The sequence below is a fragment of the Polistes canadensis genome, unplaced genomic scaffold, assembly GCF_001313835.1.
Source record: "Polistes canadensis isolate GaletaPanama2010 unplaced genomic scaffold, ASM131383v1 scaffold_51, whole genome shotgun sequence".
Classification (NCBI taxonomy): Eukaryota; Metazoa; Arthropoda; class Insecta; order Hymenoptera; family Vespidae; genus Polistes; species Polistes canadensis.
The window spans coordinates 854455-866206 of record NW_014569598.1 but is presented as its reverse complement, the minus strand read 5'-3'; the positions used below and the strand labels follow the sequence as shown (position 1 = coordinate 866206).

The following is an 11752-nucleotide window of genomic DNA, read 5'->3' as shown; positions in this document are numbered from 1 at the left end:
TAAAAAGTACAAGAATTATTGTAATGATATGTTTTGTAAAAGTAATTATTGTATATCCAAAATATTACAATATAGAAAAGGTCAACTTTTATTCGTCATTTAATCCATCACTATATAAATATGCAATGAGCATAGTATATATTTTCTTCTGTGGTCCAATGTAGATAATTTCACGTATATTCTTTATTCTTTTAATATATATAATAGACATATTTTATATGAAGTATACTTAGAAATAATATGCGAATATTAGAATATATGCATATATAAAATTTAATATGAATATTTAACATTTATGTATAGATAAATGGAGTAATTTATCAATATATATGAAATTATGAATTTTTATTTTTTATCAAGCTCTAATATAAGCGAATAAATTTGAAGAATGAAATTATATAGATATAAAGTTATATTATGCGTACCAATGAATTTTAATTGTCGTTTAAAAAATTGATTCCATTTAAAATAAATTTATCTAAATAATTACCTTTTTGTAATGTTCGTAAAATCAATAGAATCATAAATATTAAGGGATGAATAAATAGCATTGCAAATGATTAACTTTAGTCATATACTATGTTAATACATAAGATTACATAAAAATTATTTAAGCATATTAAGCAATCATCTGATTTTACTCCTATAAGATGCATATAATAAAGCAACATATGGCAACAAAAATGGAAGATCCAATTTAGTAATAGTGGTAATATAAAGCACCATTTGCATTAATTGTTTTTCTTTTGAATATGTTTATTAAAAGTAGCCAACGAGTAATTTCCATTGTAGACTTCACTGAGATTGAACGAAAATAAGAGCAAGGAGCAATATGTGATACAGACGATCTGCTTCTCAAAGATCAGACTTGTCCTGAACAACCACTTCCGAACAATTTCTAGTAAATAAAAAAATAAACATGAAACAACTTTCATAAACAGATAAACTAAATCAATACCGTTTATATATATATATATATATATTTTAGGCTTTTAGTAAGAAAAAAATCACAAAAAAATCACAAAAAAATTATTATAAGACAACAAATGTTTCAATTTCGAATACTTTTCCATGCCTTCAACTAATTTCTATTCAATAAAGCGGTAGAGATAAATTTGTTTAGTTGATTCATTTGCTGGTGTGACATTATAAAAAAAAGTACATTGAGAATAGTGAACTATATAGAAAAAATTTAATAAATATTTTATTAAACAGTTAATTCTGTATTATTTTACAAAATATGCTTAGAGAACATTCAATATTAAATGAAATATGTAACAAATACACTGAATGGTATGTGTTATGAATCAATAGAAACAGACAGATATTTATAGACAAGTCTCGTCAAACAAATTTCAAATACATATTGTTTTTTTCTTCTTGCATATTATCATGTCCATAACAAACTTGCTCGCCAAATTAGTTTTAAATATGTAATTAATAGATTAGTTAAATGAAAATGCCATAAATAAGGCACTTTGACACCGACATCAACACGATGATGTGAATAGTAATTAGGCACATTCTTATATTTCATAAGTGTCACATGTTCTTATCTTCAATAAATTTACAAAATGGTAGTATTGTAAATAATTATACTAATTAAATTCACAACGACATATAAATGATGATAGTTTTGGGCTGCTACTACCATTTAATCTCAGACTATGTGTGTGCAGCAATATTTTAAAAAATTCACTACAAAGATTTTCTAAAAATATGCGTCATTTTAAGATAAATTATTTTGATAAACCTATAATAAAATGAATATTATAAGTTTATGTAAAGTCTGGGATTTAACACTTTAATATAGTGTAAATGGTATATTTTTTTAGAATTAAATTATACATCCTCAAATTATCAAACCACATTTGCAATTACCTTATTTTTTTCATGTGTATATATATATGTGCATATATATACTTATGTGTATATATACATATATATCCAATATTTGGATGTGATAAATAGGTTTGCAAATGTTGTCCGTAAGCATGATAGCAAAGATATTAAAAAAAGGAAGAAAATAGAAAAAGAACATCGTTCAAGCAATTAGACCACAGAAAAGCAGACCGAATACAGTGAACAATGGTAGCAAAAAAAAGAATGCATGAATCCTTGTACATTGATTACAACCTTCGAAGTGAAGCCATACTGAGGGAGCTGCATTTGGCCTTTCGAGTCGGTTGAACCGACATGGGTGCCACTAGAACATCGTCTCTAGTGGGCGAGTCTGAACCACCATTACCCAGTTCCTGGAAAGATATACGAAGAAGTTTTTCTTTATCGCATTATGTTAAGACTGGAAAGAAAAACCTTTAAAGGCAGATTATGAAATGTTTTTTAGGCAAACATGCATTGAACATAGTTAAAAAGTTTGCTATTTAGAAGAAAAAATGAAAGAAAAAATATTATAATCCTACGTAACTATGAAAAGAAAAAAAAACAAATAAAATTCACACAATCTATGCATCACATTCTCGCAGATACAAGCTTAATCTTATTATCATGATTTAAATTAAAAATTATTGCTGATAACATTGATAATTCATATTTAGAATAATAGATCAAATATACGCATTGATTCTAAAAAAAAATTAATATAAATAAGTATTATACTTATACAATAACACCTTTAACATCAATATATATATCTGGGATTTGCAAAGAAAATATGTCTGCGCTGATAACTTTCAATAGTATATTTAACAAAAATAGAGAAAAAAAATAATAATAGTAATAATAATAATAAAGAAAAACAAAAATAGATCAATTACATATGTAAAAAAAAAAGTAGATCGATTTTATGAAACCTTTCTCTTTTTAAAAGGCGCCCTTAACAAAAAAAAAAACAAAGCTAAGGAAAAAATAAAACAAAAGTTAAGAAAAATAACAACAGAGAAAGAGAGAGAAAGAGAGAGAGTAAAAAAAAAAGAAATTAAAGTGTTTTTTAACATTTGGTTGAATAATAAGAAAAAGAAAAAGAAAAGTTTGCCATTAGTTTACAAGGAAAAGAAATATGCTCCTAGAAACTATATCAATAAACAAGAGATTTATATCGTTTGAAAGATATGTCTAACTATTTCTAACAAATTAATAATGGAAGCAATAGCGATCATCTTATCAATTTAAATAGTGACACGAAGCGTTTTGATCCAGTCGAAACACCCCGAGACATCACATTCCTAAAAATAACATGTTCGTTTTTCAAAGAAAGCATTTTAAAGTCTTTTCCCCCCCTCTACTCCCTTTCACGAGAGAAGATATCCAATTAATTATATAAATAGTGAATCATTTAATAAGCTTATAAATTTAAATTTATTTAGTATATTATACTTACATTATATATATATGATAAAATTCATCCCTTGGTTTTGTACAAGCATGAACACATAAACTTTTAGTAATATTATATAATAGTTTCAATAAAGATGATACATGAATAATTAATGTTGCAAGCCCAGCGCGCCGCTACCATGGGGATGAATTTTACATTTTTTATTTTTATAATACTTTAATAATAAAAAAATAAAAATCTTTATCAACGTGTATAATCGTAAAATCAAAACAAAGAATTTTTATTGTTATTTTTTGGGATGCTTAATACTTTTTATAGTTTTTGAAATAAACGAGAATTTATTTAACTATAAAATATTTTTATTTAAATGCAAAGAGCAAATATTTCAAAGCATGACACTGTTCCTGTTTCATACTAAAAATGATTATCATCAGTTTAATAACACAATTAATAAATATTAAATTAATAAAAATATATATAAATAAAAACAGTGATTTTCTATTTTTTCTAAATATTAATATTCATTGTTTTTATTAATGTTTCGGAAAATTCTAAAAATTTTAAAAAGAAGAAAAAGGTGGCGCGCGCTGGGCTCAACGGCGAGCTAGCTCGTGACAATTATTAAATCCCATTTATATTTGATTTTAAACAAAAAAACGTAGAAAGAAGAGCATAAAATAAAACATTACATCTAGTTACTAGTCAAGTTTATAAGAAACAAAGCTATTAGACACATCTATTGTCATTTTATGTAGTATATATGTACATCGTACTAAGAAACTCGAATTCATTTTCGGTTACGAATAAAAAATTAATCTATACACACGAGAGAATAATATTATATCGTTATAAAATACAGATATATATATATATACAATTTTATAATTAATAAAAAATTGTAGAAACTATCATGCAATGAATTGTAAATTTCATGTGCTTCTTTTTTTTCTTTTGAGAAAAAAATTATAATTAAGAATGTGAAATGCATGTATCAAAAAATAAAAAGAAAAAGAAAAGCGTAAGAAGAATAAAAATCTCCTGTCGTGAAATGAAGATGAGCAAGAGAAATGCAAGAGTGAAAGCATAGTAATAAAAAAAAAAAAATAAATAAATAAGATATATATATATATATACACACAATAAAAAACGTATCAACTAACGTTAATATTGTTGCAACTAGCAAGTCGCATTTGGGCAAGTTGTTGGCTTGCTGGGGTGAGACTATTTGTTGATCCGAAAGGAGACATCATTGTAGACATAGCCCTCTTTAGTTTACTAGGAGTCTTGTTAAAACTAAACGCTCTACCAACTTTCCTTCTCGTACGAGATGCAAACCTGAGAAAAAATATGCTGTGTAAATGTGCTAAATGTATAGACACGTATGTAAGTTATGCAACACTGAATCTTTTCTTCCTCGATGCAATCATTTTTTCATTTCATGTTTATAATATTGTAATATATGAAAGTGTAATACTCATAAGATACTTTACATCGTTATTACTAAAAAAAAAAGATAAAGCACAAACAATATTATACTATTTTTCTAATATTGTTTAATAATAAATACTAAGAGGAAGCAAAGTTTCTAACAAATAAGGAGATAATGGCGGTAAAATACAAACTGAAAGGAACCCCAAAAATATGAAATATACCAGTTCAAGTGTAACCACATCGCGAATGCAGTTACTGGACATAACTACGATCTATGTAATAATATTGACGTTTTTCATGCAAAGCCAAACGTTAATTCATTTACCAATATATATATATATAAAATTTCAATGTATATATAATCCATGCCAAATGATAATATAATACAATAGTACAAAATTAATTTATGGATGTGAAAAAATATAGTTACTAAACACAATAAATACAAAAATTTTCAAACGCAAAAAAAATGGAAATAGAGAAGAACAGATTTCTCTATGTAATAACAAAAAGGGTTAGTCTTCAACACTTTCATGTACAAATTTAAATACAAAAAACTTAATGATTGAAATAAAAAAAAAAACACAAGATATATAATAAATATTAAATAATAATTTACAAATGAAACAATTTTTTTATATATAAAAGTGTACTAAAATTTTGTCAATACTGCGGACGTTTATGCTTGAACTGGTTGAATTGATATATGAGTATTTGAGTATATTTTTTTCCCTTTTTTTTTTGGTATTTCTTGATTTCAAAACATGAGAATGATGGACTCTAAAAAGCAAGGGATTAAGGACCAAAAGCAAGTAAAAAAATGTAATCAGCCTGGTGCGAAAACTGACGGTAGTGGGACATGTAACGTAGTTTCACACATGCTATTGAGTAGGAACACATACGGGTCCATATACTCCAGGTAAAAATTATGAAATAGGCTCCTGCAACCAAACCAGTCGTCGCCCCATTATTTTTTCTTTTTCATTAACATGCAATACAGGAAAAGTTGAACTATTCTTTAGATTTAAAATATCTTTCATTGTGAACTTATACTTTTACTTATTTTTGTTCTTAAGAATTTAAAAATAAAATATATAATCATTGGAAAATACGTATATTAAACAGATCTTGTTTAACGAGCTAATTAATTTCAACCTTTCCTTTTAAATCATATAAAATTTTCTAATAGTATTCATCCCGCCTTTTGTATCATATATAAATCTACATAAATATTTGATAATAAAACTATACTAAACTATCTGCTACAAAACTGTAAGCACATTATTAAGTGAATATTACAAATCTAGTATTCATTGATTTCATAATGACACAAGTTCAAAAATGTGCTTACAGTTATGAGATCATCTTGATCACATACAAGATGAAGAACTATAAAACTGTAATATATTTGAAAAGAAATACGTGTACTTACTTAAATGCTTTACTTAATGTTCCTAATGCTACATCACTAGTATCAATTTCCAGCTGATGCGAATCAAGACTTATCAGGAACGTATCCTAAAAAGAGGAAATAGATTCTTAATGTTTACATATTACATTATTAATAATTCTATATAATATTATTTTGAATGTATAAAATATTCATTAACATGTTCTATACAGAAAACAAAATTTCAACTAGCCTGAACAAAAGTTCAAAATAAGACCTATGTGGTAGGGAAAAACGTATTTACAATGAATTTTTATGTGAACATTTTACAAAATAATGTAAAAACATACCGCATCAGCCTTGCAAACTGTATTAGCCATTTGTCTACACAAAGTACGTAAATAATTTGTTTTGTTTACATCTTCATCGATAATTGTAAACGAAAATAATTTTTCCTTTAATTCTTGATTACTTCTTACCATTAATGCAAATACTTTCTGACATTCTATTAAACAAAGTAATTTTTAACATATTTTTTATTTTTTTTTTTATATAGTAGTTGTATATGTACCTTCGGTTTCTCGAATATCCACCACTTTTCTAATAGTACTAAGGGGTAACAATTTTATGTGCTTATATGGCTTTCCTTGGCTTAATTTAGCAGAATGTAATCCATTAGCCGTATTGGGACTCTTTAATGAATTGAAAGCTTTCGATCTTTTCTTACAAATTTCTAAAATATCCGTAAAGAGAAATAGAACTAAATGATCACCGCGACCACTTAGACCTTCACTGAGTTCCATTACATCGCATTTTCCAATAAACGACCTATGCGAGGATACTAAATGTGGTGGGCAATTGTCGATCTCATTAAAGATATCAAACATTGCTAATTGGCCTTCAGTTTTTCTTTTATCCTCGTTGATGTAAGTCATAACTTCTTTAATACTGCTAATTGATAACTCCAACGCACTATAATCTGGATTACTTTTACTTGTGTGCTTGAGGATATCTATGAAATTTATTTTACAAATTTATATTAATTACTTAAGCTACATTACAACGCACAAAGATTTATTAATATATTTATTCGCTTTGCTTACCATTTAATAATAAACTAATACTGGGTAACCTCTGTACTGGCTTTATTAAGAGCTCTTTCAAACTTTGTCTGCCACATTCAGGTTTAGTCTGACAAATCTTCAAAAAAGCATGAAAACGTGGCTTGTTTTGATCACATTGGTCTAGCATTTCCTTAGTATTTTCGAAGAAATTCACGTACGGAGGGTATGCCTTGACTAGGTCAGGTGCAAACTTCAGAAATATATTACCTATACTAACATCTTCTGTCCAATAAGTAGCACTATAACGCAACTCTTCTAACATCTTTTTGTGGACCTCATAAATTGGTGGAAAGTTACCAAATATAATTTTAACTTCTGTACTATTTACTAATTCACCGCTAGTTTCCGTAAGCTCTTCCAATGGTGATTTAAATAACTAGAAAAAAAATTTAATATATAAGTATATAATGTATTATATAAATCATTTACAGACCAAAATGATTAACTCAACATCTTAGAATGTTTGAAAATGTTCTAAATATTCAATTTTCTATATAAAATATAATGTTATCAATTATTTACTTACCGTCATAATAGTGCTCAAAATACCAACATAATTAGATTCTGTTTGCACTAATTCAAGAAAAACTTGATGACGTGGAGATCGACTTTTCCTAGCACCGTCTGCGTTAACAGCTTCCACCTCTGGAATATCTATCAGTTATCAATTAAGTAAGCCATTCAAGTCTTCCCTCTCGCATGGTTCGTATCGTAACAAAATTAAACAATACTGTTACGTATGGCATGTTATACTATGTTATTAATTTTATTTCAATTTTTCACTTGATAATATTAGTAATGAAGAATAAATACTATCTTTAAGATAAAAATATTTAATTGTCAATAATTTGATTATATAAGTTAAATGAACCACAAGTAAAGGGAAGAAACTATTATACTTTTATTAAATCAATTAAAATCCATGTGTGTTAATATATAGTTAAGTTTTATATTTAAATATTGTACTAATGAAAATAGGAAATATTAGTTAATTATTAAATATTTGATTAGAGTAATAATTATTTTATTAAGATTCTAAATAACTTACCATCAAGTAACTGTTTATCAGGACTCGCTGTGCAGTCAAGAAAACTACCACTCACACTTAGATGCCCAGCATCGCTGACGCTAGATCGTCTTTTGTGCACAGCTGGTGAGTCAGTTCCATTTTGAACCAAACTAGATAAAGTTTCAGCAAGTCGTTTACGTTTTCGCCTTGTGGATGCTGTACTTGGTGTAGCTGTCTGTTGACTATCTCGTCTGACCGATGCGCTAGGTGATAGTACTGATTCTAGATACTAAATGTAAAATAAACTATTAAAAACAAACGCTGTATACTGATCCAGTTTTACTTACATCCTCAAATAAATAATCTTTTTCATCGGCTGCTCCTTCATCTTGAACGGATGTCCAAAACCATTCTGCTTTTACAACATGTGCTTTTACAGATGCCAAATCTGGTAATGTATTTACATTTGATTCATCCACTACCTATAAAAAATTATAAAAATTAATATTTTCATTTATGATATTCTTTGATATCTAACATATGTAACATATATTTCCTACGTATTATTTTTTATTATTGTTAATTTACATGCTTCTGACGTATACAAACAAAGAAAATTATTCTTTAATAATATACTATATTACATATGTTATAAAACATTGTGGACGGAACACAACTCTTGGCGACTCTTAGGAGACGTGGATTTACATTTCTCATTTGTCAACTCTTGTATAAACTTTGTATGTAGTATCATGTATAAAAAGAAAATTATACTTAAATAGAATAATAGTATGTTTAACACGGTTACCGTCGTCAATGTGATAATATATATATTCCCTTCACAGTCCTGCTACTAGATTATTTTGCATATATATATATATATAATATATATATATAAAATTTAATTATTTTTAAATCATCATGTAATAGAAACTTAAACTACATTAATTAATCATTTATCTGTGCCAAATATTAGGGAAACCAGAATATATATAATAAACAATTTACGATAAGACAGAAATATGTATTAGAAACTACCTGTATATGTATTTCATATAACCACATCATTCCATTTTACGTGACGTAACGTTAACTAAAAGAGTTGGACTTTTATATATGAATACTCGATTAACGCAAGCTTATAACGTTTGAACATTTGATATTTGACTTTTACAATCAACACAAATTGTATGAAATTGTAATACCCTGTAATAAAAAAAAAAGTACCACAAGTAATGGATCGTCCTCCTGTTTCTTCGTATTGACATCTTTTAATACAGAAGACTTGAAAGAATAGTTGGAAAGTTTTCCATGTTGTTTCAAGTCACTTGTCGTTATGTATTTAGACTGTGATAATTTAGCTATTTTGGAGGGAATAATAGGGGAGCTAGGTAATGGTGTATACTTTTGTCTAGGTTGACTCTGCTCGATAGTTGTATCATTTAATACATATTTCTTCAACATCGGAGGAAAGTTGATATCATGAAATTTCGAAAATATCGTTGGACTTTTTTTAGGCGAGTAAATATATTTTTTATTCTTTTTCTTAGGAATAGGTGAATCGTGTAAAAGAGAATCACTAAGATCGGAATAATGTTGCCTAAAAAGATTAGGATAAGAACAAATTTTTCTAAAATGCGATCTATTTGTAGATGCTCCTTTATAAATTGTATTACAAGACTTAGACTTTGTCCACTTTCTGTATCGCCTTTTTATTTTTTTATTTAAAATTATAGAATAATCTAATTCAAATGGAGCTGATTGATAAGGTTCTATTTCTTCAATAACTTCAGGTACGCATACAAGTAACTTAGTCTTATTCTTGTTTAATGTAGAAGATTTAAAGCATGCCAATTTATCATCGGAATTTTTAAAATTTTCTTTCATCACATTTTGGTTTGTAGATAATTCTATTTTAGAAATGTCATTCTGGGTATTAGGATCGCATACTATTTTATAAATTATAGGCAAATTAAAAGAACGTATTTTCTTCAAGGTATGTAAACCTGTAGTTATTTCCTGTCCATCTTTACTAGACATAGATGTATCAATACCCGAATCGGTTTGCATTGATGAAAAAGACTCGGAAGAGATAGTGTCAGATTGAGAAGACAAGGTTTGAGTATCAGAAAAATTATCATCCATATAAATATCTGAATCTTGACTAATATTGTCTGAAATATTATTTTCTTTCGTATTAAAATATTTATACGTAGGTAAAAAACTTGACGAAGATACCCATCCATTATTATGTTTACTTTTAGATCGAATAATATTCTTAGCATTTAGTATGCAATATGATGCAGAGTCAATTGGAACAATGTTAGGGATAGCATTAATATATGGATTATAAAAAATAAAGGAAAATGGACTAGATTCTGATGCATATGAAGGAGTGATGTTAAATGAATTTCTTTTATAAAGTAATCCGTTATTTTCAGTGCTGGATTTCTTGTTTTGCTGACTGCCTAAATCTGTTACCTATAGCATATAGTGCATTTTGTAATACAGTAAGAATAAAAATATAGCAAGCAGGTGTAGATCGTAGTGTAGTAGACTATTCAGCAATTAATTAGTCACTTTAAGCATACTCTTTCTCGACTTAACTCAATCATTACTTGAATAGTTAACTTCATTGCAACTTAAACCTGATTGCTATGTTTTTCATGATTTTAAATGATTGACTTATGTTATTGCAATATTATTTAGAAAAGCTTTTGTTTAACTTATTCTAGATACATTAAAAGCTTATAAAATATTGATATAATTTATTTTAAAAACTTACCACATGCGTACAATTAGGGTCGTCAATTTCTGTTGGTTCACCACCTTGTTGTTGTAGCACTTCACACATGTGCTTCTTTTCTTCTTCAGGAAAACCGAAGAAACACACTCTTGCACCAAAAAATGGTTTTAGCTTATGAGCTGTTATCTACACATATACAAACATGGCAATAACAAAAATTATTCTATGTTGTATAAAGGAAACATTTTATGAATTTATAATTAATTGAATGTGAAGTAAAATTTACCAATTCTTCATTACTTCCATAACTGGAAACGTCGTCTCTAGTACTCCAGAGAGTAGTCACCCAATTCATCGACATAATGGGTACTCTGAATACAACAGCATATCTATACTTTTCACCGCCACAACAATTAGCAATAAGATGCGTCACTTTTGTACCCATTTCTTTTCTAATACTACCACCCATGTTATGTATCATATTGATTAATCTCGTCTATAGATAAGAATATAAATATTATTATTAATATTATTGTTTATGCGATATAAATATAAGTAGAAAACTCACCAACTCATCCTTTTTTCTAAATCCTGTGAAGACAACAACTGCACCAACCATGGCTTGTGTGTACATTGGTCTTTTAATACTAGGTAATGAGTCCTTCTTTTCTGCCAACTGCAAAAGTGCTGTTGGTCCCAATATCCTATATATATATGTATATATATATATTTATATATATATGTATATATAATT

General features: G+C 27.3%; 1 protein-coding gene across 8 annotated transcripts in view; it reads right to left on the bottom strand.

Moving 5' to 3' along the window:
- Positions 1-457: 457 nt before the first annotated feature.
- Positions 458-11752, bottom strand: part of LOC106785481 (protein ECT2) — a 14048-nt gene continuing 2753 nt past the window's right edge. Inside the window, exons 3-16 of one of the 8 annotated variants that reach the window (XM_014746001.1) lie at positions 11567-11702; positions 11285-11494; positions 11038-11184; positions 8600-8734; positions 8292-8541; positions 7770-7897; positions 7223-7619; positions 6691-7131; positions 6470-6624; positions 6162-6247; positions 5578-5670; positions 4459-4633; positions 2137-2255; positions 458-898 (exon numbers count right to left, since the gene is read on the bottom strand). In XM_014746001.1, coding sequence (XP_014601487.1) covers positions 856-898; positions 2137-2255; positions 4459-4633; positions 5578-5670; positions 6162-6247; positions 6470-6624; positions 6691-7131; positions 7223-7619; positions 7770-7897; positions 8292-8541; positions 8600-8734; positions 11038-11184; positions 11285-11494; positions 11567-11702 — 2515 coding nt within the window. In that variant the 3' untranslated portion in view covers positions 458-855. Of the gene's footprint in view, positions 899-1223; positions 2256-4458; positions 4634-5577; positions 5671-6161; positions 6248-6469; positions 6625-6690; positions 7132-7222; positions 7620-7769; positions 7898-8291; positions 8542-8599; positions 8735-11037; positions 11185-11284; positions 11495-11566; positions 11703-11752 lie in introns of those variants that run through there. The other 7 variants (XM_014746007.1, XM_014746000.1, XM_014746003.1 and 4 more) reach the window with 7 other exon arrangements.